The 27678-nt window shown below is 34.4% G+C and overlaps 1 protein-coding gene across 2 annotated transcripts; it reads right to left on the bottom strand.

Annotated features, from left to right (window-relative positions):
* Nucleotides 1–87: 87 nt before the first annotated feature.
* Nucleotides 88–26048, bottom strand: prtgb (protogenin homolog b (Gallus gallus)). Of its 2 annotated transcripts, none has more exons than XM_051884968.1 (19): nucleotides 25699–26048; nucleotides 24420–24719; nucleotides 18222–18363; nucleotides 17646–17779; nucleotides 17262–17558; nucleotides 15177–15336; nucleotides 14852–15099; nucleotides 14516–14680; nucleotides 13339–13653; nucleotides 12572–12757; nucleotides 9603–9698; nucleotides 8870–9056; nucleotides 8654–8781; nucleotides 6978–7148; nucleotides 6682–6861; nucleotides 6419–6542; nucleotides 6159–6285; nucleotides 5177–5293; nucleotides 88–3790 (listed from the first exon to the last, which is right to left on the bottom strand). In XM_051884968.1, the coding sequence occupies exons 1-19, from the start codon at nucleotides 25763–25765 to the stop codon at nucleotides 3575–3577; spliced, it is 3360 nt and encodes a 1119-aa protein (XP_051740928.1). In that variant the 5' UTR covers nucleotides 25766–26048; the 3' UTR covers nucleotides 88–3574. The 2 variants fall into 2 exon arrangements, with proteins under 2 accessions (XP_051740928.1, XP_051740929.1); XM_051884969.1 differs by having other exon boundaries at nucleotides 6159–6282.
* Nucleotides 26049–27678: the final 1630 nt, after the last annotated feature.

Genomic DNA, 27678 nt, shown 5'->3' with positions numbered 1-27678 from the left:
AAAGTTACACATTACAAGTAATGTGCATTACGTGATCAAATTACTTTCTGATGTAACGAACTATAAAGAAAATAATGAGCCAAACAGTTATTTTTGAGAAATATTTTATTATAATGTGCATTGTTCTGACCACTTTTTGGCATGTAATGAAATCAAACTGGTACAACATGCGGGGCTTAAATAATAATACAAATTGTAATAAACCAACAGGCAAATAATGATAACATGAAACAGAAACTAAAAGTCCATTAAAGTTCCTGACAGATGTTTGAATTCAGAGAATAAAACACATTTCTTTGGCTGTTCAGGGACATTCAATGAGCAAAACCGTTCAAAGTGTAAAACAAAACACATATACACATATGACAAGTTCAAAATCACTCATAAGAATATTTAAAAACACTAATGGAAAAATACAGAGCATAATCAAGCATTTACACCCCTAATTCAAAGTTGTTGTGATACGTTTTTACATTCAGGAGTAAATTCACATTGTTTGAGAATGGTTGGACATGTTCAATACGTTTAAAACAGGATTTCTGAAAGTTTACAGATGTGTGATCGTAGCGCTCGTAGTCAAAACAGGATGCAACTTTACAAAAGCTAAAGTCTAGTCTACACAGGGGCGACCGTATCAATCTTTGGTATAGATTTTATTTGCTTTCTGAAATGATGATTTTGTGTCACCTCGATCTAAAGGGTTGTTCCAAAACTTTATGATTATATTTTTCCCAAGTCACGTTATAAAATATTGTTCGCATAACAGTAATGTAGTTCAGCCACACTTCATACAGACACTCAAAATCACACAATCACAATCATACTCGATGTTGAAATCACAAGTTCAACCCAGTGAAAGAAGCAAACAACTCTTTGGATTCTAGCGTCTGTCACACCCGCGTCACTACGATCTAAAATGGAAGCCAAAGAAAAATACCGCGCTCACCCACAATCCGCGCGCTAGAACTAGTATGAAAATGAACGTAAAGCTGAAATGCGTTTCTTTTGGCACTTTCAAATATACAGAAATATATAGTATCTATCTTTGGAGGTAACAGCATCATTTCACACCTCTGTATAATTTTTCATTTCACTCTTTGGATCAGACATCTTTCAAATATTGCAAACGATCCTCCCATCATAAGGCCGTCGACGTCTTATAAAGCTTTCAGAGTTTGGTGAACCGACATCACCGGCGCACCGACTTTTTTTTGGTTATTTTTTTACTTGTTCACCACAGAAATCTTGCAGGTAAACGTACAAAAACAAACCTGAAAAATTAAACTCGTCCCTTGAACCAACAAAAAATGCATCTGATGATCAAACGCACCACAAAATGACTAATATAACTTGGTTGCTTACCGTAAACGAAAAATCTGAGGGACAGATTGGATGTGTTTTCTGTTGTAATCAAATGCCGTCAATATGGTTTCATTCGACTAAACCCAGAATATTTCTTTAACTCTTTCCCCGCCATTGACGGAATTTTCCATCATTTATAAGACGCCGCTTTCACACCTTTTCTGGCTTTCAGTGTTTTCACTGTTATACGGTAGGGGGAGCTATTATATGGAAGCTTGTTTCCACCACTAAATAAAAAATAAAGGTAATTGTGACTTTTTATCTCACAATTCTGACTTTATATCTCGCAATTGTGAGTTTATATCACGCTATTCTGACTTCATATCACAGAATTCCGACTTTATTCTATCACGCAATTTCGACTATATTATATCACAATTTCGACTTTATAACTTGCAATTCCGACTTTCTAACACACAATTCTGACTTTATAACTCACAATTTCGACTTTATTATATCACGTAATTCCGATTTTTTAACTCGCAATTCTGATTTTATAACTCGATTTTATAACTCGACTTTATATCATGCAATTCCGACTTTATAACTCGCAATTCCGACTATATTCTATCATGCAATTCCGACTTTTTAACTTGCAATTCTGATTTTATAACTCGATTTTATAACTTGACTTTATAACTCGCAATTACGACTTTATAACTCCCAATTACGACTTTATAACTTGCAATTCTGACTTTATCACACAATTCTGACTCACATATCTGACTTTATAACTCGCAATTGTGACTTTATATCACGCATTTGTGAGAAAAAAAGTCAGAATTGTGAGATAAAAAGTCGCAATTGCCTTTTTTTTTATTCAGTGGAAGAAACAAGCTTCCATACTATTATGCATCTTCTGAAAGTTGTGGTTTAAAACAGGCAAAAAAGGATCAGAAACAAGCAATGAAAGCATTGATTATGCACGTTTTAGTCTTTGAAAAATATTATTTTCTTAGCTTTTTTTTAAAACATTGTTTTTATGAAACATTCAAGTGTTGATTAAAAAAATAATGCATTAAGCTATAAAACAGTGGCTCTGTTCTTTCTTTTGATATATTGCATGTTCAGATATTCATACAACAAAATATTGTGGGGGGGGGGCATGACAATTTTGTGAAAATTATCAAATTCTGGCGGTGGCTTGCAAATTTAAAAAAAACACTGGCGGGGAAAGAGTTAAGTAGCAAGAGGTAAATTATACGAGCAACCAAAATGAATAAAAACCAAATCCTCCACAACGCAAACTGCGCAATATCACAGCGAACTCAACGAACAGCATGCTTAAAACCTTAAAATAATGGATCAACAACCTGATCTCGTTTGGCAAACCTAAAACGTTCATATGCTACATGACAATAAAGAGGAGGTAGTAAAACACAAGAATGATGAACTCAATTAAATAAACTGAGGTAAACGGTTCACTGATCCGGATCGATCCGCATCTGAACTCGACGACTTATAAAGCAGCATTCATAACCTGAGGCACCTTAAACGGTTACTTTCATCTTATTTAGTATCTTCAAGTTAAAAATAAATATGTACGGTGAGGTTTAAAAGTCTGAGATCAATGAAATTAGTAACGTTTGAAAAACTCGTGTCAGAATTTCTCATAATTAACTAGAATGAAAAACTGAATTATGAAGTGTTGTTCATTGTTAGTTCATGTTAACTCATTGAACCCTAATGTAAAGTGTCCACCATTTTCATTCGACTTTTGGACTCTTTGGATTATATACGGCAAACACGTTCAGTGTTTATATCAAAACAATAGTATAAAATCAAGAAACTGCACAAACCCGTACGAGGGCGAATGAGGTAGAGAGACAGCAGAACAAACTCCGTCTCTGTCACAAAAAACACGCGTCCGTTTGGGTAAAGCACATCAGGCGTTCTTCAACACATTCATCATCTTGAGCAGGTAAAGCTGATCGGAAACAGGTCCTTCATCTTTGGGAATCCCTCCGAACAGGAAAGTTATTAGGAAGGGCTGTGCAAGTTTGTCAAAGCCAACAGAGCAATCTGCGACTTAGTAAAGCTATTTAAAGGGTTTTTGGCACAAACGTCCAGATCACACTCTCTCCGGTGCGATCTGATCCTGAAGAAATGGTGCAACTTGTTTTTATTGGCCATGGAATCACAGGCTACGCCCACTCACATCACAGACTGACAGGTGAGTTAAAGAGGAAGTGGAGGTAGATGTCATGAACGCTCACGCACAGACACACACGGGCACTTCTTGTCTGTTTCGCTCGCTGTCGTCCGAACGATCCGAGGTTCTGTCCGTCTCGTCGTGCGAGAAGTTTCCGGAGTCTCCCGCGCTGGTCTGCGAGCTCTCCGACTCCCCTAGATGCCGATAGAGGATCTGCTCGTCCTCGTAATGCAGAACCGTCTTCCCCACCTCATAAAGACAGGCAGGATCCTCAATCTGTCCAACACAAACATGGTCAGCAAAACCCAACAATTTTATGACTAAACTGTGATTTCACTGGTAACATTCGCTAACATTAGTTAACAAAGAACAATAATTCTCACAGTATTTTGTTCATTTACTAATACATTTTTAAGATCAAAAGCTGTTAATATTAGTTAAAGCACTGTGAAATAACATGAACAAATATTTTATTAGCTAGCATTAAACAAAGGTTTTAAATGCTATAAAAATATATTGCCGGCTCTTAAGTTCATGTTAGTTAAGGCATTAACTAATGTTAACAAATGAGAACTTATTGTAACGTTTCACAGTCTAAATTAACTATATTTAATTAAAACAGAATTATGGTAATATGTTTAATTCAGAAATACATCACATTAGGGTTATTATTGTGAACTAAAACTATTTTTAAAAAGCTAAAATAATTTAAAAATAAATTAAATGAAATTTGAACTGCTGCTTTGTTGAAGCACTAAAATTACTTACTGGAAATAAATAAAAACTAAACCTGAAATAAAAATAAATTAAAGATAAGTAGAAACATAAAAATAAAAATAAAACTAATAAAATTGACAAAAACACAAATTTAATAAAAACAATTTAAAAAGAACTGAATATATATATATATATAAAAAAAAGCTAATTCAAAATATTATTAAAACTATAAATAATAGGGTTAATTCAAAAATTCATCGCAATTAGGGTTATTATTTTTATCTAAAACTATTAAAAAATGTAAAAAATAAATAAATAAATAAATTATAAAAATAAATTAAATATAAATATTAGATAAAAATAAAAATTAGAAATGCACAAAAGTTACTAACTGGAAATAAATAAAAACTAAACCTGAACTAAAACTGAAATAAAAATAAATTAAAGCTAAACAGAAATATTAAAAAATCAAAACTAATAAAATTGACAGAAATACATAACAAATTTAATAAAAAAAATTAACTGAAAATATAAAAATAAAAGCTAAATCAAAATATTAATAAAAACTATAAATAATAGGTAATCACAATTGGGGTTATTATTGTTCACTAAAACTATTAAAATAAGTATAAAATAAATTAAAATATGAAAACTAGAAATGCACTAAAGTTACTAACTGGAAATAAATAAAAACTAAACCTGAACTAAAAAAAAACAAAAAAAAAACAAAAAAAACAAGAACTAATAAAATTGACAAATGCAACAAAATTACATAAAAATTATACTAAAATTAAAATGAACTGAAAAAATAAAAATAAAGGCTAGTTTAAAATATTAATAAAAACTATAGTCCTAAACCAACACTGGCCAGTGCTGTTTCATGTTGACTGTAATGTAAATTTAAGTTTGATACACAGACTTAAAACATTTATGTCAGTCACTCACCTTGCTTTTATTTCCATTAGACTTCTGAGTGTTACTGAAAACACTCCATTTGTTCCGTCTGTTCTGAGCGTCACTCGTAATCGGTCCTGCGTGGTTTATTATTAGATTCGTTCCACCCTGAAAACAAACAAAACATGCATTTAAACCTCTTAAAACTGCCAAAACAGTAACAAAATTTATATTAAAAAAAGAAGAAGTTGTATTTAACCCTCTGGTGCTGCTTGCATGGCAGTCAAAAATGATCGATTTAAAAAAAAAAAAAAAAAGTTATTTCAATAAAATGAATGTACTATATTTTAGTTTGATAATGTTTTTTATTTAATATTTTGTATTTTTAAGGGATTTTATGGTGCTAAATTATATTTATGCAGTAGTTATAATTCATTTATTCACTTTTTGGGCATACTATAGACCTGAAAATGAAATTTCCAACTTAAACTGTCATAAATCTTGAATGGTTTGAAACAGACTCTTTTTAAGGACACCTGGTAGATTTTTGCTGAAAAAAGTTAAAAAGTGAACAAAAAAAGTTATAGAATTGTACATTTATTGTTATGAAAAATGCACAATTTCTTTCCCGATTTTTATATGAAATATATATTTTCCAAAACACATTTTACTCTAAAACTGTGAGAAAATCAAAGCCATAAATCTAAACAAGTTTTGCTCCAAATGTGAGGTTGATATCTCAAAAAATGAGCTTTCAGTAAGATTTTGTTTGGGTGCAGTACCGAACACTTCCACTAGATGAGATTTGCTTCCCATTCATTTCCAATGCACTCATTTTTGAGGAGCACAAGTGTGACAATTCTTCTCAGGACCATTTAACCTTTTTAAATCATGTCAATAATTTTTTTTGTGTGTTAAAAATTCTAAAAAAGACCAAAACTTAAAATTTTTCATTCAAAAATGACCGGAGAGTACCAGAAGGTTAAACATTTTTAATAATAAATAAAGAAAAATAAAGTGAACAGATTCTTACTTTGGCATCAATGAAGTGTGTCCTCATCATCGGTATCAGAACGTCTGCGTTCTCCGCCTGCTGCTGATTGGCTGATGACGCACCACTATGCATGACCTCATTCATCTTTGAGGAAGCTGATTTCCTGCTGAGAGAAAACAACACTGGCTGTCACTCCAGATCGTGGCACTCAGCCTAACTTGTTTTCAACAGAAACAGAACGATCTAGTTTTGTAAAAGTGTGTTTGTTTAAACACAGAAGGATCACGCTGGAAACTCACTGTGTTTCACTCTTGGTGAGGAGGATAAAGATGCAGAGGATGATGCAGGACAGAGCGATGCACACGCCAACGATGATCCCCGTCATGGACTTCTGATCGATGTGGTACAGGCTGTCGACAAATGCTGCAGAAATGCATGTGTGAGCAAAATTTTTGTTATAGTGCAGTATAAAAAAGGGAATTAATGTTCACTTAATTTATATCTGGCAGACTTGCATGGCTTGTACTGAGATTGTCATATAAGAATGAACTGATTTGTGTACCGGTTTTCTCTGCGTGGTTGTCAGCATGTCGTGGGTTTTTTCCATGGTGAATTTTAGCCCTGACCAGCAGCTCTACGGTGCTGGAGAACGGACCGTCACCTGCCTGGTTGGAGGCCGAGATCTTCACCAGGTAAACATTACCCGACTCCAGCTTCTCCAGAAGAGCCATTGTGTTTGTACCTGGAATGAGAATTTTTTTATATATATATACGTATATATACTGTATATATATATGTGTGTACCACTGGTTTTGCCATTAGAAGAACATCTGAAGTTGTTGAAGTTGTTCTGCTCACCTTCCCTCTGGAGAACCTGCCATTCCCCGGCGATCCACGCGCTCTGAGAGGCGTAGAGGATGGTGTAGTGCGTCACGGACAGATCCGGCTGATCCGGCTGCTTCCATGACACCAGCGCTGTGTCGTCCTCGATCAGAGTCGCTCTGACGGACAGCGGCGGAGACGACGGGGCTGCGGGAGCAAAGATTGATCTCAGATCAGATACTCTCACTTTAAGATTGAATTGCATTAAAAAATTCCATCCAATTTGATTACACAGTTTTAACACAAACTGAACTTAATGTGATCATATTTGTCATTCATTCATACATGAAACTGGTCAGATTTCTCTAATAGTTATAATAAATGTCATACCTTTTAACTAATTGAATATGTTCATCCATGTTCAGACTTTTGAACTGAATAAATGTGATTGTTTCCATAATGAACAGATTTATGATTATTCTGGTCAATTTTAATAAATGCATTTTGAAAATATGATTATTTAAATCAAATCAAATAGATGCAAATAGTTCATAATAAACTATGCCATGATTTTTTTGTGCAGAATTTATGATAAATATGATCATATTAAGTTGTTTATGTTAAAACTTTTTATATGAAAATTGTATATGAAATTCAAATACATTAATCTTTAATTTAGGCATAAATATTATTTGAGTGCTGATTATATTAAAATATAATGAAATATTATAGAACTATAAATAATATAATGTAATATAATATAAAATATTTTACTAAATATACTTATTTATATATTTTTCTCTTGAGCTACAAAAGACCAACATCTGAACAATAAAATATTTAGACTTATTTGTGTTTATTTTTATTTTTTTGGAAAAAAAACAAAAACAAGATGAAGTTGGTAATTAAATTAAATATAATATGAATATATTAAAATATATAATATTTACCATTTCATTAAAAACACACACTTTTTTATTTATTGTTTTATATATTAAGTTTTTTGAGCTATAAAAGAAACATCTGAACAATAAAATTTTTAGACTTATTTGTGTTTATTTTTATTTCTCAAAATTAAATAATAATAAATAATAAATTTAGGCATAAATATTTTTTGAGTGTATGGTGATTATATTAAAATATAATGAAATATTATATAACTATAAATAATATTTCATTAAATATATGTAATGCCTTTTTATTTATTGTTTTTTATTATATAATATATGACATCTCTTGAACTACGGAAGCAGCATCTGAACAATAACAATTTTAGACTTATTTGTGTTTATTTTTATTTCTCAAAATGAATTTTGGGGGAAAACATCTGAAATTAAGCTGATAATTAAATATTGTATGAATATATTAAAATATCTAATATTTTATATAACATTTCTTTAAATAAACATAACATTAAATAAACAAATTTATTGAGATATGAAAGAGAAGCATCCGAACTATAACATTTCTTAAAATGAATTTTGAGGAAAAAGTAGATAATTAAATGAAATATTAATATATTAAAATGTATAATATTATACAATATTAAATATATAAATATATAATTTTTTTTACTTTTTTGTGTATTTTTTCTAAAATTTTCATATGTAATTCAAATACATAAATCTTAAATTTGAGAGCATATTAACAGTCTATTTTTATCTCGTTGGTACTTCATCATCAAATAGTTCAGTGCTGGTTTTGACCGCTACCTTCCAGTAGAGTCCTCTGATAGACGCTTGTGCTCCAGGGACTGGACATCTGATCCATATGAAGACGTACTGAAAACTCATAACGAGTGTTTGGCCGGAGACCTGCTACCGTTACGGTTTGCTCAGTGCTGAAGAGAGAGAAAACATGTCTGACATCTGAATCCTGAAGATGAACTGCTATTGATGTCAAGCCTTTATTGAGGCACCGGCACTCACGTTTGGACGTAGCGTACGGCGGAGGCATCGGACGGACTCACGGGCCCGTAGCGGACGGAATAGCTGACTGCTTTCCCAGAACTGAATGCAGGACGGCCCCAACTCAGACTCACCGCCGAGGAGCTGTTGGCTTTGGCGTGGATGTGGTCGGGCGGCGGCAGGGCGGCCAAACGCCGGTTCGGTGCAGCTAACACACACACACATACTCTCATTTACATACTGAAGCTTCGGTTTACAAGACAAATGCTTAAAATAATTTACAATAAAAGGATTTAAACTGGTTACCCTTGTGAAAAAGAAACACACTTAAGCACACTTTTAAAAAGAGCACTTAAGTGTGAACTGAATGTAATGTTTTCAGACATATTATTTACAATTAAATGAAAATGTAGTAGTTTCAATTTACATTGCATGCACTTAGTTGTGCTTTTTGACCCACTTAAGTACATATTTATAGGTAATTTCAAATTTATTTCTATTGTCTTTGAAATATGTTGAATATACTTTTAAGATTAGAAGTACACTACAAGTGTTCTTCTATTTCACAAGGGTAAATATTCCTTTAGCACTCTGCAGGATCTGTTAGCTTATCTGTTTTTCATGCCAACACTGAAAGATTGGCTTAACAAACATTGCTTTTGTAGTTAAATATTGATTGAATACAAATCCCACATGATTCAGTGTTCAAATTTTGTAGGTTAAATTCACAAGTTCATGTTTTTTGAACACTTACAAGGACATCCTGGAGTGTTGACCGTCTGATGGGCCTGATAGCCATCTCCATTAGCACTGAACGCTAACAGTTTCACATGGTACTTCACTCTGGGGTCTGAAGAACAACATAAAGCATAATAAAATAAATAAAGTACCTCATAATTTATGAGCTTTACACAAAGGAAAATTACACAAAGGGTCTTAAAGAGTTAAAAACGGGACTAATATTTGGTTTGAAATCAATCTTTCTTGATTTAAAACTTAAAAAATTCATTTGATTACAATTATATTCTATATCAATTGAAATGTTTTAGCTTTCTAATGGGAAATACATTGTCTAATTTTTCTAGAATATTTCTGTTTTTTAAAGGGAAAGTCAGTTTTAATTCACTTAAAACTTAATTTTTTAAGAACATTTGTGAGTAATTTCATTAGGATTTCCAAAAAATAGAAAAATTTTAGCTTTCTAATTTTTACTGGGAAATACATTGTGTAATTTTCTTAGAAAATTCTTACTTTTTTCAATGGAAAGTAAATCTTAATTCACTTAAAACTTAATTTAAGAAGATTCGTAAGTAACTTGATTAGCATATCCATACAGAAATGTTTTACCTTCTAATTTTTACTGGGAATTAAATACATTTTCAAGTAAGCAAATCCTAATTCAATTAAAACATTTTTTTTACAGAAAATTTTTGAGTAACTTGAATAGGATTTATATATAAATAGAAAAGTTATACCTTTCATATTTTTTAATAGGAAATCAATATTTATGTATTTCTTTAAAGAAAATATCTAATTTTTTAAATGGGAAGTCTTAAGAATGGGAAGTCATATAAATAGAAACGTTTTACCTTTCTCATTTTTTACTGTTGGAAAACCATGGAAAATATAATTAGAAATGACATTTTCTGTGAAGTTTTCTCAGAATTAAAAGATCTAAACAGCATTATCTCTAGGCCTGTTTCTTCTAGTTCAGCATAAAGTTTTATCCCGGTCCGGCCCCCGACCTCGGGTCATAAAGCTCTGGTCCCAGGAGACGGGCCGTTTCGGCAGCTGAACGCCGCCTGTGAAGGTGCCCTCCGATCTCTGACCTCTCGACCCTTAGAGGCTTAAAAAGCTCAACCCCCCCCAAGACTTCACACACTGATCAGCTCTCAGACCAAACCCACTCTTTACATTCACTGTTTACTGATGTAAAACCTAGATAAGTGTCTAAATCTGACATGAAAGTCTTGGGAGTGTTTCAGCCATCATTGCAGATGCATAAACTCCTTCCAAAACAACTTCCAGATGAAAATGCACTTATAGGATAAACGTTTGCATGCTTTCATGTGATTGTGCAACATAAATGGTTGACATTTTTTTAGGTACTGTAGTAAAACCATGGTAAGCTTTCATAAAAATCCTGAAATCCTGGACTTTCAGACCTTAAAACTCAGCTGAAAACTACTCTAATGTTTCTGATCTTTAACTCTATAATGTTGTTTCTTTTAATATATCTGTATCCTTTCTTCTTTTTGTTCTGTCCTGTTGCTTTAGTTCTGGACTTTGGTGTTGTAACCCTGTTTTATATTAATTGTTTTGTTTTATGAGTGCTTTCTATGTCTTGTAAAGCAACCTTGAGGTCATGAAAGGCACTATATAAATAAAAATGATTATTATTATTGATTAGCTAAGCAAAAAACAAACTAATTCAAACATCCATCAGGACATTGAACTTAAATTTAGATTGACTCTAAAAACCCCACAAGTTCTTTGCTCTTGGGTCACTTCTGCTCAGTTCAGAGCAATCCCAGCATCCTTTGTTGGAGCTCGAGTGTCCAGCTGTAGGGGTGATGGGGGAGGGTCGATCTCACGGGCCTCTGGCCGACCTTAAACCCAGGCACAATAGACGGGCATGGAGAAGCAGAGGAGAACGATGGGAAAACTGGAAGGAGACATCTGGGGTGTGACCTTTGACCCTGAGGGGATATTACGTGACACGTACAAAGCTCTGGATGCAGCGGACAGGACAACCGTGCATAAGTCCGAACAGAAGAAGGGTAATTATTGATCAGCAAGGAAACTGGGATTCTCCGTCTGTCAGAGGATGTTCAGATGCACACAATGACAAGATGGGAAAGATGCTCAAAGAACCTGTGGAATATTTCCTTCCCAGTTTTATGTTTAAGAACAAGCTTGACTTAAAATAAGTCTGCATTTTCAGGGATGCTACTTTACATTTTCATATGCGTACTTAATAAGAAAATATGTAGGAAGATTCCTCATTTTAGATTAATTAAATGTATATTTTCTAGTTGTTTTAAGCGGCTAGTTTAGATTAGAATTAACTAGTGACCTGCCTAAATGTTTTTGATGTTAGTTGCAGGCTACTTTAAATTAAAAAAACCCACTTTACATTTTCATATCCGAGCTTAATATGAAAAATATGCAGGTTGAAAATGAGAAAAATGTAATTATTTCCAGGTAAAAAATTAGAAATGTAAAACGTTCTCTATAGAAACCTTAACCAAATTACAAATTTTCCTTAAAAAAAATCTAAAATGTTTTCTTTTTGCATTGAATAAAGATTTATTTAACTTTTTAAAAATTAAGAAAATTAGAAAATTAATTTATTTTCCCAGTAAAAATTAGAAAGGTAAACCATGTCTATCTATATGGAAATCTTAATCAAATTACTCACTAATTTTCTTTAAAAAAATTTCTAACATTTTTTCTTTTTGCATTGAATAAAGATTTATTTAACTTTTAAAAATTAAGAAATTTCCTAAGAAAATGTATTTGTTTTCCCAGTAAAAATTAGAGAGTAAACCATTTCTATCTATATAGAAATAATAATCAAATTACTCATGCATTTTCCTAAAACGTTTTAAGTGAAATAAGATTTTTTCTACTTAAATTTACTAAGAAAACTTTGTAAGAAAAATTTCAAAATAATAATAATAATTTATTTCCCAGCTAAAAACATGAATGTGCGTGACTCACTGAGGCCTGTGATGGTGTGCTGGTGGTCTTGAGGGGGCAGCTGGATAATGGAGTCCTCTGATTGGCCGTCTGGATGAAAACAGAGCTTGTATCCCTGGACGACAGCGTCGCTGGGAGCCGAATGCCAGCGGATCATCACGGATGTGCAGTTGAGAGGTTCAAGCTCAAGGTTTGGGGCAGGAGGCACTGAGGACAGAAACACACATTAAATCAACTTCTGTACGAGCTGAGAGAAACTCAAACAATGTCACCGTAATGCCCATATTCCATCCCTCATATTCTATCCCTGTTTTCGACCAGACATGAGTTTGTCCAAGGTGGAAATCATTTAAACTTAAGCATAACAGAAAGATCCGGTTGAGCAAATATCCACCAGAAAAGAGGCAGAGGGGAAAATAAAGGCAGTTTTGGGGCCCCGTCACCTTCCCTACACACGGGTCTGTCTGAAGCAGGTCTATTCTTTAGGCTGCCTGAAGCGTTCCCTTTATGACCCGAAACTCAGCTCCTAACTGACAGCCGGGGTCAAGGGTCATCGAGTAACAAACGGAATGCCGGAACAAAGCCAGTCTGAAAGCCAAAGGCATCTGTCACGGTCTGAGCTGACCACTTCAGCAGCTTTACAGAGATCGGTTCTGAAAGCAGCGTTAAATAAAACTCAATTTCTGAGAGTGGTGCAAAAGTTGACCGTGTAAAACTGCAAAAGTTTTTGGATGGTTACATATAACACAGATGATTATGGGCCAAAGTAAGGAGGTTTGTGCTCTCACCTGTGGCGCTGGACGTTTTGGGCGTGCGATGGGAGTTCCAGGCGGACGGTTGGCTCCAGCCCACTCGGGTTGACGCGGATATGCGGATCAGATAGATGGTGTCAGGCTGCAGACCCTGCAGAAGGTACTGGGTGCAGTTCTCACCCGGGACGGGCAGCTCGGCGGAGGTCACCTGTTCGTCGGTGGCCATGCGGTAGGACAGACGGTACGCAGACACGCGTCCACGGCTGAGTTTTGGAGGAAGCGGCTGCCAGGACACCAGGATATCGGTCGGACTGCGACTCGTCAGGCTCAGCTCAGGGGTACGGAGGGGCACTAGGGACAAACAAAGAGATCAAAAACATGATTTTAGGACTTTATTTCAATAGTCCACTGTAGACATTCTACTAAATTTAAGTAACTTTGCAGCTACATGTCAACTAACTCTTATTAGAGATATTAAAGGGCAAGTTTTTCAACCAGCTGTCGGTAAAATGACGGTAGTATATGTAAATGAATGTGTACAGGTGTATTACCCACACCAAGATTTATTCGAGACCATTTATTTGTCAGCAAAAAATTCTGCCGGATGTAGCAAAACGCCTAATTTTTCTCTTTTTTCTCTTTCTCTGTGTTCTATTGAAGCTTGTTTCTGCCATGGAATAAAAAATAAAAAACTTTTTGTCTCACAATTCTGAGTTTACATCTCAAAGTTTTAACTTTTACAAAAACAGAATTGTGAAAAAATGTCAAAAAATTCTGACTTTTTTATCTCACAATTCTGACTTTTTTTCTCAGAATTCAAAAATTTACATCTCGCAATTTTAACTTTTTTTCCGTCCGTTTACAAAAACAGAATTTTGAGCTTAAAAAAATAAAAGCAATTGCATCTCTTTATCTCGCAATTCTGACTTTTTTCTCAGAATTGCGTGGAAAAAGTCAGAATTGTAAGATAAAGTTGCAATTACCTTTATTCTGTGGCAGAAACAAGCTTCGATATTTTTCTCTATGTAGCACCGATTTCATTTTTCACTTCATAAACAGCCAAATATTATTAAAGGCCTTTCCAGTGGTGAATCACCCCTCACTCATTAATAAGCGTTTTTTTTTCCACCAGGAAATGAATCTCAGCTCATATTATGTTGTTCAGTGGCAGATGTGCTATAGTGCATTGTGGGAAATTAGTACACGGACTCACCATCCTCCAGCGTGTGCTGCGTGACCTGCTCCGACATGCGACTGGCGCCCATTGGCATGTAGGCCACGATATAAAACGTGTAGTTTTGTGCCGGCTCCAGATCGTCCACGATGTGGCTGGTCGTGTCATTCCCGATCACGGCCTGATACTCCTCGTTGTTTAGACCTGAGTGTACAATAAGACATTCTCAAGAAAATGTATCTTGATTCAGGAATGTTTAGATATTTTACTGAAAAACAAGACAAATATAATAAGGAAGAACCAGATTAGATTTGAGCTAACTGAACAGAAACAATTGAACCAGCTTAGAACTTCATGCCGGTTTCGAACGCTCACCCTCAGACTTCATGTAGTGTATGGAGTAGGCGATGACTTTATCCGCGTTGTACTGCGGTCTCTCCCACGCCAGTAAGATGGCCGAGCTGGAGATGGTTTCCGCATGGACGTTACGCGGAGCGCTGGGACGGTCCTCCGACAGCACCACGATGAGACGGGAAGTGGACACGACCGAGCCTTGAGAGTTCTCCGCCTGGCACTGGTAAAAGGCGTCGTCTTCCGGAATGATCTGAGTTATCACCAGTTTACTGACACACAACGGAGAGAAATATGTCAGTATCAGAAGAGATTACCATGTTTACTAGAGGTGTTTGTCTGTACGTACCTGTTGTACATCTTGGTGCGCCCGTTGGAGTGGATCACATGACCGTTCTTAAACCAGGTAATGCGGGGCGCAGGTGTGCCTTCAGCCTGGCAGCTGAAACGGGCCGTACCAGCTCTGGGTCGGGTCTGACTCTCTGGCTTCTCCACCAGAGACGGAGGAACTGCAAAAATTAGTGTAAACAGTGAAAACAGAGATTTAAGAAACACTCCGGCCACGAACAATAACGATAACTATAAAGTTATAATAATCATTCTAACAGTAAGAGAATAGCAAAGTTCACATCAGAACTATAACGATAATGACATGATATCGTTGGAATCACTTTCAGACTTTTTTTAATTTTTTCAGTTGATGAACAATAAAAACATTGACAGCCAATCAGAATCCATCCTGCTTTGATGTGAATACCAATATAGTTATAGTTAAAGTTACTGTTCTTGGCTTGAACGCTAATATAGATATCGTTAGTGCTAATATAGTTATCGTCAATGTTAGTGTTTTTGGTGTGAACGCTAATATAGTTATCGTTAAAGTTGTTGTTCTTAGTGTGAACGCTAATTTAGTTATCCTTAATGTTATCGTTCTTAGTGTGAACACTAATAGAGTTATTATAGTTATTATAGTTATTATAGTTATCGTTCTTGGCGTGAATGTTAATATAGTTACCGTTAAAGTTGTCATTCTTGGCTTGAACGCTAATATAGTTATCGTCAGTGCTAATATAGTTATCGTCAATGTTATTGTTCTTGGTGTGAGCGCTAATTTAGTTGTCCTTAATGTTATCGTTCTTAGTTTGAACGCTAAAATAGTTATTATAGTTATCGTTCTTGGTGTGAATGCTAATTTAGATATCGTTAAAGTTATCGTTCTTGGTGTGAACGCTAAAATATTTTTCGTTAAAGTTATCGTTCTTGGTGTGAACGCTAATTTAGTTATCCTTAATGTTATCGTTCTTAGTTTGAATGCTAAAAAAGTTATTATAGTTATCGTTCTTGGTGTGAATGCTAATTTAGATATTGTTAAAGTTATTGTTCTTGGTGTGAATGTTAACATAGTTATCGTTAAAGTTGTCATTTTTGGCTTGAACGCTAATATAGTTATCGTTAGTGCTAATATAGTTATCGTCAATGTTACTGTTCTTGGTGTGAACGCTAATATAGTTATCGTTAATGTTATCGTTCTTGGTGTGAACGCTAATATAGTTATTGTTATAGTTATCGTTAAAGTTATTTATCTTGGTGAGAACGTTAATATAGTTATCCTTAAAGCTATCGTTCTTGGAGTGAACGCTTAAAATTTTTTTGTTAAAGTTATCGTTCTTGGTGTGAACGCTAATATAGTTATTGTTATAGCTATCGTTCTTGGTGTGAATGCTAATTTAGTTATCGTTAAAGTTATTTATCTTGGTGAGAACATTAATATAGTTATCATTAAAGCTATCGTTCTTGGTGTGAACACTAAAATATTTTTCGTTAAAGTTATCGTTCTTGGTGTGAACGCTAATTTAGTTATAGTTAATGTTATTGTTCTTGGTGTGAATGCTAATTTAGTTATCATTAAAGATATTGTTCTTGGTGTGAACACTAATATAATTATCGTTAAAGTTAATGTTCTTGGTGTGAATGCTAATATAGCTAACATTAAAGTTATGGATCTTGGTGTGAACGTTAATATAGTTATCTTTAAAGCTATTGTTCTTGGTGTGAACGCTAATATAGTCATCAATAAAGTTACCGTTTTTGGTGTGAACATTAATATAGTTATCGCTAAAGTTATCATCCTTGGCGTGAGCGCTAATATAGTTATCGGTAAAATTACTGATCTTGGTGTGATTGTTAACATGGTTATCGTTAAAGTTGTTGTTGGTGTAAACATTAATATAGTTATCGTTATAGTTGTCGTTTTAAGTGTAAATGTTAATATAGTTATCATTAAAGTTCTCGTTATTGATGTGAATGTTAATATAGTTATCATTATAGTTATTGTTCTTGATGTGAACATTAATATTATTATTGTTTTAGTTGTTATTGTGAAGGGGCTATTGGATGTGTTTATGATGCAACCGTTCCGTCAAACATCTCTTACCGAGTACGGTGAGGTTTCCGGCCGCTATGGTGTAATTGCGTGTTCCCGGTGTCGTCGCCCGGCACAGGTACGTGCCGCTGTGTTGGGCTTTAATGGCCGTGATAATCAGGTTCCCGTTTCCCAGCACCCTGGCTCCGAACACATCTATGGGTTTAGAGTCGGCCCGGCTCCAGGACACCAGCGGCCGAGGGTTGCCTTCCGCCAAACACTCCAGAACCACAGACTGATGCAGACCGGCACTGATGTTCTGAGGTCCAGCTATGATGTGTGGTTTCATGAGAGGCCTGGGTCCCGACACTGGACAGACAACGCATAAGATTTTAATACTTTCCGTTATTCCTCTGAAATGATGTGATCACTGTTCATCCTCACACAAACACAGACCTGGGATGATGGACAGCTCGGCCTCTCGGCTCTTGACTCGACTGGCCATGTATGTTGCTAAGCAGCGATAATTCCCAGCATCCCTCATTGTCACGTCGCAGATCTGCAGCACTCCATTTGGCAAAACAGTGATTCTGAAACAAACAAAAACATGTTTAATGAGTAACTCAACCCAAGGGCTTTCAGTATGTTAGTATGCTATTTACAATATAGAAATTTACATTTACTGTAAAGCAAATGTACTGAACTAAACATGTATTATTTCATATAAAATTTGTATGTTACAAAATAATATGGACTCTAAAATTGGTAGAATCAAAGTCATATGTCCAACCAAGTTGTGTTCCAAATTTGAAGTTGATATCACAAAAATTGTGCTGGTAAAAGGTTTTCATAGTAACGCGATGTTCATTTTCAAAATGGTTTTCACAAGATGGATTTTGAGTGTTTATACTTTCAAATTAACCTAAAGTGTCCCGCTATTGGAATACTGACAGTTAACAGGCTACTATTAATATTAAATATTTAATATTAATATTTAAAAAGCTCCTGTTGTTTTGTTGGTTAATTGCACACCTGTCTGAATCCAGAGGTAGAGATCTTTGGTTGAGTTCCCAGCTGATGACCGCTGGAGATCCGCTGACAGCGCAGGAGAATCTGGCCACGGAGCCCAGCGTAACCTCCACTGGGACAGGATGGGTCACAAACAACAAGATATCTGTGGAAGAGCACGGATGAGAGAGAGAGAATCCATAACCAAGTCTTATATGTTCAAAGTCAACATCAAACCACATTGACATCCCACTAACGTGACATTTCTGAGTGAAAATAGATATAAATGGTTCACACCGGGGTTAATATAGTAAACTAAAACCATTAAAAAAGTTAACTAAAAATAATATAAACTTTAACTGAAATAAAATATTTTTTTTTTTTAAATACAGAAGTGTTGTTAGTTTTTTATTATATACTTATAATAAACCATACAAATAGTTTTATTACTTGAAATAAAAATAAAAAAACTAACTGAAATAAAATAAAATATAAAAAACAGCAGGGTTATTTTTTATTATTATTATAGTTATTTTGGTAAAACTATAACAAAATTTTGTATTAATTGACATAAAATAAACTTTAAATGAAATCAAATAAAATAGTTTTTTTATTATAAGTATCATATACTTAAAACAATACAAATATTTTTGACATAAAATAAAATATAAAGAATTAGCAGGGTTATTATAGTTCTTTGTTATAGTTATTATAGTAAAAACCAATAAAAACATTTTCGTTACTTGAAATAAAATAAACTAACTGAAATAAAATAAAATTTAAAAAACAACAACAACAATGTTATTATAGTTTTTTATTATAATTATTATATACTTAAAACCATACAAATATTTTTTATTACTTGAAATAAAATTAACTTTGACATAAAATAAAATATAAAAATTTAGCAGGGTTATTATAGTTTTTTTTTTATTATAGCAAAAACATTTTCGTTACTTGAAATAAAATAAACTTTAACTGAAATAAAATAAAATATAAAAAACAGCAGGGTTATTTTTTTATTATTAAATCTAAAATGAAAATGAAAAAAAAAATTCATTAAATATCAAAATATTAATAAATCTATAATAGTATCTTAATAACATTGGTTCACAAACATGTACAAAGCAAATAGGGCCAATGTAGCTTTTAATGTTGATCTAAATTTGTATTATATTTATCATTTATTAAGAGACTAGTTGTTTTGGACCTACATCAATAGCAAACGGTGAAAGTTCTTGGCTTTCTTTTTACAAAATCAATATAATTCCTTTTAAAATGAATCAAGTTAACAACACAGACAAATCCACCATAATCAATAATGAGGTCTGAAACTGAAGATAAGGGTAAACGCTAACTAATAACACACGAGTTACGTGCTAGAACACATCTGACCGTCCTCCCTAATGCTTCTCTCAGTTTCTGTAAGGCCATTTAACACTTAAACGTGTTTTCAGCAGGATGCTGTCGCCTATAAACTCCACTGATAATTTGCTCAATGGACTCAAAACACAAACTAAATGTCAATACAAACAGTTTCAGGCTGTGAATTTGAGGGTTTAGGGCATGAAATCAGATCAAACAGTTTCAGCTGGTGTATTTATATGAAGCTTAAAGCATAAAGCACTCTGTCTGATCTTAACAGTGATTGGTTGTCTGTTAAGGGCCAGAGTGCACAGCAGCCAATAATAAACAGCTGCTCTAATCAATGAATCAATTGGCCAATGACAGTGAATAATGACCCTTTATAGATCAGCGTGAATCAATGATGCTCCCATTTTAAATGAGTGCCAATATATGCTTGTTACTGTAGGCAATGAACAGGCTTATAATGCAGAAAATGATGTTTTATGCACTGTAAAACAAATAACCAGTACCACAACTGACCAGTACTGCAATTTGAGAAGTGTGTTATTGAGTTTATCGCACCTCAATGAATGAAATGAGCACATGCAAAAGGTGATATAACATTAACAATCACATCTGTTTGTTCACTATTTTTACAAATGGCACTATGAGAAGAGCAGGACATTTCTGCATTTTCAAAACAATAACATAAAGACCAGCCCCTAATTTTACCCATAAGCCACTGGGTTTTGTTCCCTCCCCCTCTTGTTCCTGCTGAGCCCAGCCAAAAAAAGGCAATCAATGACAGTCATTGATCTCCTGATAGAATCCCTGTCACTCGTGTTCGATGCCGATGACGGGAATTAAAAAGCACCTTTATTTACATGTGAGGTGTAATTACCACTAACTGACAGTCAAATAACTCACCGTTCTCACTTTATGGTTTAAAATTGCCCCAGATAAAAAAAAAAAATGTTCTAAGAACATTTTGCTAACCTTCCCATTAAATTATGAAAACGTTATTTCAAAATGTCCAGTTTTTAAAATGTTTTAAACATGTTTTTCCTTGGTTATACAAACATTAATGGAACATTCCATTTTGCATTATTACTCGAATGTTACTTTTGAATGTTCTTGAATTTAAAAACTTCCAACTAAAACGTTTCAGAAAAAAACATTCCATGAATGTTTTTGCACTGACGTTTTGAGAACATTATTAAAGACCAGATCACTTTGAACGAACGTTCTATAAACATTACTGGAAGAACGTTTGTTCGGAACTTTGAGAGAACCTTGACAGAACGTTCTGAGAATGTTCCCTGTTAGCTGGGCCATTTATTTTGCACAGAAAGATTAAAAAAAAGAAGGAAAAATGAAATAAAAATAAATAAAATCAGGTTTCAGTTACTATTATTTCGTTGAACACACACACAAACGATCATATAGACCAACGGTGGTTCGTTGTTAAAAAAACACTCAATATTGCTTTAAAGATCTTATCTGTAGACATTAAGCTGAACTGGTTATACAGCTGTTACTGTTCGGAAAAAGTGCAGATATCTGATCAAAATCTTCTAAGAGTTGACGTTATTTTAGTAAAGAGTGTAAAACTAGCAAAGGGAATATGACTAACCTTCATACTGCATGATTATCATATTCATATACCAATATATTTACATGAAACTGAAAAAGTTCAAAGAATATAACGGTACTGCCATAGTAAATGTGCACATATATAGCCATGGTAGATCTTTGTGTCAGTATGTGGTGAAAGCAATGAAATTAACACACAATACCACTAAAAAGCGAAAGCTGACCCACAGTATTAAATCAGGCCTTTTTAGGGTCTGTGTGTGTGTGTGTGTGTGTGTGTGTGTGTGTGTGTGTGTGTGTGTGTCTGGTCAGCTGGGTTGTAAAGGCCAGATCAATGCCTAGGTCAAACAGGACAAAGGTTTCCTACCAAAGGTCAGAGGTCAGTCAAGTCCGTCTGTCCACCCAATTTCAGTCAGAGACTCTGATTAAATGTGTTTAGGATGGAAACCATCAGTGATTTTATATAATTTATACAAGGATTCTAATAATGAAACGTGCTATTAAAATACTAACAAAATAATTCATTTACACCCCTAGAAACACAAATAACTTTGAGATGAAACCATGTAAAATGAGTAACAGAGATAATATCTGGAACTATACGGATGAATAAACCTGTCAATAACATCACAGAGTCGTAATTTATCCCAAAATCAGAAGAAAGAAATAAGGAATTATATGTATATGTGTGCATGTTTGAGTTTTTCCTGGCAAATTGTTATTTTCACAAATCAAATCTGTGGGTTTTAACTTGTATTTGACTTGAACTTGATCTTAAATTAGAGGGTTACTTCATCTTCCACAGAAGAAACATCCAGCTATCAAGAAATGAACAATTATCCAGCTGTTCCTTGAAAAGATCCAGTGTTCTTGTTCTTGAGCTGTAAGCACAAACCCCCTCCAGGGTCTGACGGCTCTAACAAAACACCCCACTGCTCCTCTAAAGACCAGCATTTGTGAATGAATCCAACGCATCAGTCAGGCTGGATTGTGGACAGCAGGCGGACCAGGCCATGGGGCAGCCCACTGCAGAATAAAGCCAGTCCCACAACCCCTGTGACCTCTGACCTCCCCCACTGGCCTCTGGACAGACGGGCGGTGTGGCAAACCAATACACCCCCTCCCTTCTGCTCCAGGTCCCTTAACCCTATAGACACTGACTGATGAAGGTCTTCAAAGGTTATTTAGTTTAGTAGACTTTGCTAATTACAAATCTGATATATAATTAATATACAGCAATCAAAATTATTCTGGTTGACCAAAATAAAAAAATTTCACGAGCTAATGCAAATAGCAATATCTAGAGGGCAGGTTTTGTTTTGGTTTATTTTATTTATAATTACTGGTTTATGCTGGTAATAATAACAATAATTTCAAATTAATAAAGTCCAATTAATCCAATTAATATACTTTTATAAATATATTAGCCCATCTTATAATTTAATAATATCTAATAATAATATCTAACAGCAGCTAATTGCAATAGCAATATCTAGAGAGCATGTTATATATATTTTTTTCATCATTTTATTTTATATTAAATTAAATAAAATAATTACTTGTTTATGCTGGTAATAATAACAATCATTTCATTAAAAATAAAGTCAAATTATTCCAATGGTCAATATATTAGCCCAATAATAATTTAATAATATCTCATAATAATATCTAATATCAGCTAACTGCAAATTATATTATATTATATTATATTATTATAAAAGTTGCCAGTTGATGCTGATGAATTCAATATAATAATGCCTGATTATTCTATCACTACAAATGGCCTATTTGAGAGTGTCGTTTCAATCCATCACCAGCAATATCTTCCACATCAGAAATTTCTCCCTAGCATCCCTGATCCCGTATAAAGCCGTATGGAACAGCACTGAGTTGTGCTTGAACTTCTCTCTGTCTCTTTGTGAAGGTCAGGGCTGAGCAAGTTCAATAGGCACAGCTGTTTCTCTGTCCACAGGTTCATGGCCGAACAAACGTCCCCACAGCAGAGCTCTTTTCTCCCCGCTCAGAGGGCAGCCGGGGCCACGCGGGACAAAAGAAGGCAGCGAATAGCCTTTAACAGATTCCTGCGAGTAGCTGACCAGGAAACAATTGCATTGGAGGCCACAGGAATGACGCAGCTGAAACTCTAGCATGAGCGAACATGAAAATCTGCTTGTGCATGTGTCAGCGCACAAATACTTAAGATTATTTAATATTTTGACCCTTATCAAGGATTAAAACTTTCTATTATCGTCTAGTGACAAAAACATCACATAACAATCGCTGAATCACTACCGCAACTCATTTCCAATTCAAATGCTTACATGTAAAATATTTTTCAACAATGTGCATGTGTCAGAGCACATCTTGAGCGATTATTCAACATTTTGCCCAACTATAACATATTAAAACGCTTTATTATAGCCGACTCATTACATAACAATCGTTGAATCACTACCGCAACTCATTTCCAATTCAAACGTTTACATGTAAGAGGCCCAGATAGAGCGTGTGGCCTTTTTTAACATTTTCTACGTTGATTTTGAGAGAAAAATATCTAAAGAGCAAATTTATTTTATTGAATTATATTTAATTAAATAATATAGAACCATTTCAATTAAATTGTTCAACAATGTGCATGTGCCAGAGCACATCTTGAGCGATTATTCAACATTTTGCCCAACTATAACATATTAAAACGCTTTATTATAGCCGACTCATTACATAACAATCGTTGAATCACTACCGCAACCATTTCCAATTCAAATGTATAAGGCCCAGATAGAGCGTGTGGCATTTTTCAACATTTTCTACATTGATTTTGAGAGAAAAATATCTAAAGGGAAGATTTATTTTATTGAATTATATTTAATTAAATATTATAGAATCATTTCAATACAGTTTTTCAACACTGTGAATGTGTCTGAGCACATCGTGAGAGATTATTCAACATTTTGCCCAACTATAACGTATTAAAACTTTTTATTGTAGCCGCCTCATCACATAACAATCGTTGAATCATTACCGCAACTCATTTCCAATTCAAATGCTTGCATGTATAAAGCCAAAGTATAGAGCGTGTGGCCTTTTTCAACATTTTTTACATTGATTTTGGGACAAACATAGCAGAATTTGGGATAAATAGAGCTGAAAGCACTGCGCTTCTTCTATTTGCGACAAATGCTCTTTCACAAACTCCCAAAATACACAAAGCATGTGGTCAATCAAGGCCCAACCGTTCTTCAACATTTGCAATTCCAACCCATTTCCCCCCTCCATACTTACTTGAGATTGTAAGGCTAGATCTTTGGCTCAGGATGGCTCCATATTTGTTTTGGACGAGGCACTGATAGAAGCCCTCATCTGATTGCTCTGTTGAACTCCTCACATTGGAGATGTACAGTGATCCGTTGGACAGGACGCGCACGCGCCCGCTCTCCTGGAGCTGGACGCCGTTCTTCCTCCATCGCACAGCGATGGGCGACTCGCCTTGAGCCTGACAGTCCAAAATAACGTCCTCGCCCCGAGATGCAGTAACATCCTTGGGCTGGATGGTGAAAGACAACTCACTAAAGCCAAAAACCCCTGGAGATGAGAAGGCATTACAAACGTTGGCATTTGGGCAACAAAATTCTGGTATATCAAACAATGCAACACATTCTGTTCAAGCTTACACAGTTAAAATTATGATTCCAGCGAACCAAGACTTGAATATGAAAGAACGAGCCTAATCCATTTAGTCACAGTCAACTGAGCGAGAAGAATCAGCCTGTCATTGGTGCTTCTGCTGGACATTGATGCATTTTCATTCTAATCTTCGTGACTTTGGCTTTTTCACACAATAAAAAGTGAAATTGAGCCATGTGTTGGTGTGTTAAGGAGCCTGATCTGACTCTTAAAATGAATTTTGTTACTGCTTCTTAATGTAGTCAGGTTGGTTCAGTCATAAGTTAGTTCAATAATATTTTTGACTTGCATAAAACTGGTTTGATTTATGAAATGTCAGATATTTAAAAGCCATTTCAGTCTTTCAAGATGTGATGTTACATCTAAATGACAATATAAATTAAACATAGTAGATGAAAAGACACATTACTGTTAAAAATAATAATTTCACCCAAGAATAATTAACAATAATGACAAAAATTAAACACCCAAAAACGAAAATATTTTAGTTTAAACTGCAATATTTACTCCCCTTACGAAAATTAACCATGGTTTATTATAGTAAAAGTGTAGTTAGTGTATCAAAACTGTGGTGAAATTGTGTTTCCCATGGTTTTTGGGTTTTATTTGTAGTAAAACCGTGGTTAATTTTCGTTCATGAGCAGCACTTCTGATCAGATATTCTCTCAAAAGTTTATTTCTCAACTAAATAATCTAACAATGACCTAAAACAGTCTAATAATGTAATTTGGATCAGGTTTAGGTGTTGTTCAGCGGTAGTAAACAAACGATCACCTCAGATGATCTGCCTTCAGCATCTTTCATTCTGAACTTGGAGACCTTCAGTCTTTACGCACGAGATTCCTGTCAAAATATGAGTGAATAAAACATCTCTTACCTGAAAACGATAAAACCCAGAGTAAAATCAGCAGTCGCTGATGTGTTTTCCATTTCACGGACCCCATTTATCGATAATTCACAAACATTCCGTGCGTTAAACCCGCGCGCGGCCGGAGCGCGTCATGACTCTCCAAAGATCCGATCACTGACTGAAGCTCGCGCTGCTGCTCGCGCTGCTCGCGCCCCCCGTGAACACGTGACACACGCCCAGCACACACATATCATTAAATATTCCTGTTATCGACCATGATTTCCTCTTGTTTTCAGTTATATCATCAGCTCTGATTTCATTGGAATCATTCTGCATCTTTGAATTGAATACAACAACAGACTCGTGATGAATCAAAATCAAACGTTATATTTGTCAAATGTTCAACAGTACCAAACAGCAGTCGATTAACTGTTGAAACGTTAAGTTAAATCTAGTAAATATTAAATATAAGGAATAATTAGTGATTAAGTAGGTAGTAACATGTATAAAATATAAAAATTAGACCAAGAAAGATTTCTGATTAATATTTAAAGATGTGTAAATATCATTAATTTTCTTTGAAAAAACATATGAACACACATAAAATATTGTTCATCCCATTTTTGGTCAACATAACCAAGGTAAACTAATTAAGTGATTTTTTTTTTAGCTAATCTGACACACTTACTACAAGTGTAAATATTGTTTAAAATATTAATTGACAACATAAGTAATTTTGTTATGTCTAATTGTATTTTAAAATACCTTATGTATATAAAAAAATAAAATAAATGGTCAACAGCACTGAACGCAGAGTAATTGACGGGGCGTGTGCGCATGCGCAGTAAATGCGGTTATTGATCCAGAGAGCAGCTGTATCGGCCGATCCGCCCCTCACCCTGCAGGACGATAGCAAAACATCTGTGAGATCAGAGAAACATCAACGCAAGTGTTTGAAACACACTCGCTTTCTGTTTACATACATCCAGAGGACAGGATGGGTTAGTTTGGGCACGTTTAGCGGTTTCAAATCACCAGTACGATGTAAACATGATATAAACATGAAGTTACAAAACAAAAGATCATTGGAAGACGTTTTACAAGAAAATACTAGGCCTATTACAGCCTTTCTACTTCAAAATTTAAGTATTCTTCCTCAGTATTTTTGATATTTTTCAGTACAAATATCTAAACATTCTTAAATCACTATTACTTAATGCATCCCTTATCAATCACTATGACATCAAGAGTCTGAGGAGAAAAGTGAACCTCAGCAGATGTTTGTGTGCTCAATTTAATCAGTTATTGATTAGAGAAGATCACTGATTGATCACTTTTGATCTTTCTCAGCATAGTAAAACAAGTTATGCTAAAATATAATATTTGTACTTGTGTTTTTGTTCAACAGACGTGATGTGGTGACGTGAGCGACAGCAGGGACGTGGATCAATAGGGCCGGAGTCATTAGCATTGTGTGAATATGCGTTGGACCATGGGAAAGGGACACAACACTCAGCCGCTGCGCTCTCATTGGTCAGATCTACGTCCAGGGTGAGCCTCCATCTACAGGAACCTCTGACCTTTGACCTCTGGCTTGGACAGAATGACCTCTATTCCCCGCAAAAGCAGATATGATCGAATATGCAGAAGAGCATTATTATTAGTGCGGTTTGATGAGTCAGGAACCGTTATTTAACTTTGGCATGTAATTCGTAACAGTGTTATTTTAGATATCACACTGAGATGCTATTTTAGTTACTAAGTTTAAATTAGTTTTCATTAGTTTTGTTTTTGTATGTTTTATGTCTATTTTTTATTATTTTATTTCAGTTTTAGTTATTTTAGCACATTAAGTTAAATTAAATGTAAATGAGAAATGTCACTATGGCAAATTAAATTAAATATTAATAAATAATTATTGTTAAATATAATTATATATATATATATAAATTTATATATATATATATATATATATATATATATATATATTACATATTTGTATAACTA

Source organism: Ctenopharyngodon idella, chromosome 24, assembly GCF_019924925.1.
Source record: "Ctenopharyngodon idella isolate HZGC_01 chromosome 24, HZGC01, whole genome shotgun sequence".
NCBI lineage: Eukaryota > Metazoa > Chordata > Actinopteri > Cypriniformes > Xenocyprididae > Ctenopharyngodon > Ctenopharyngodon idella.
The sequence above is the reverse complement of the archived record's forward strand: the minus strand, read 5'-3'. Positions and strand labels throughout refer to the sequence as shown.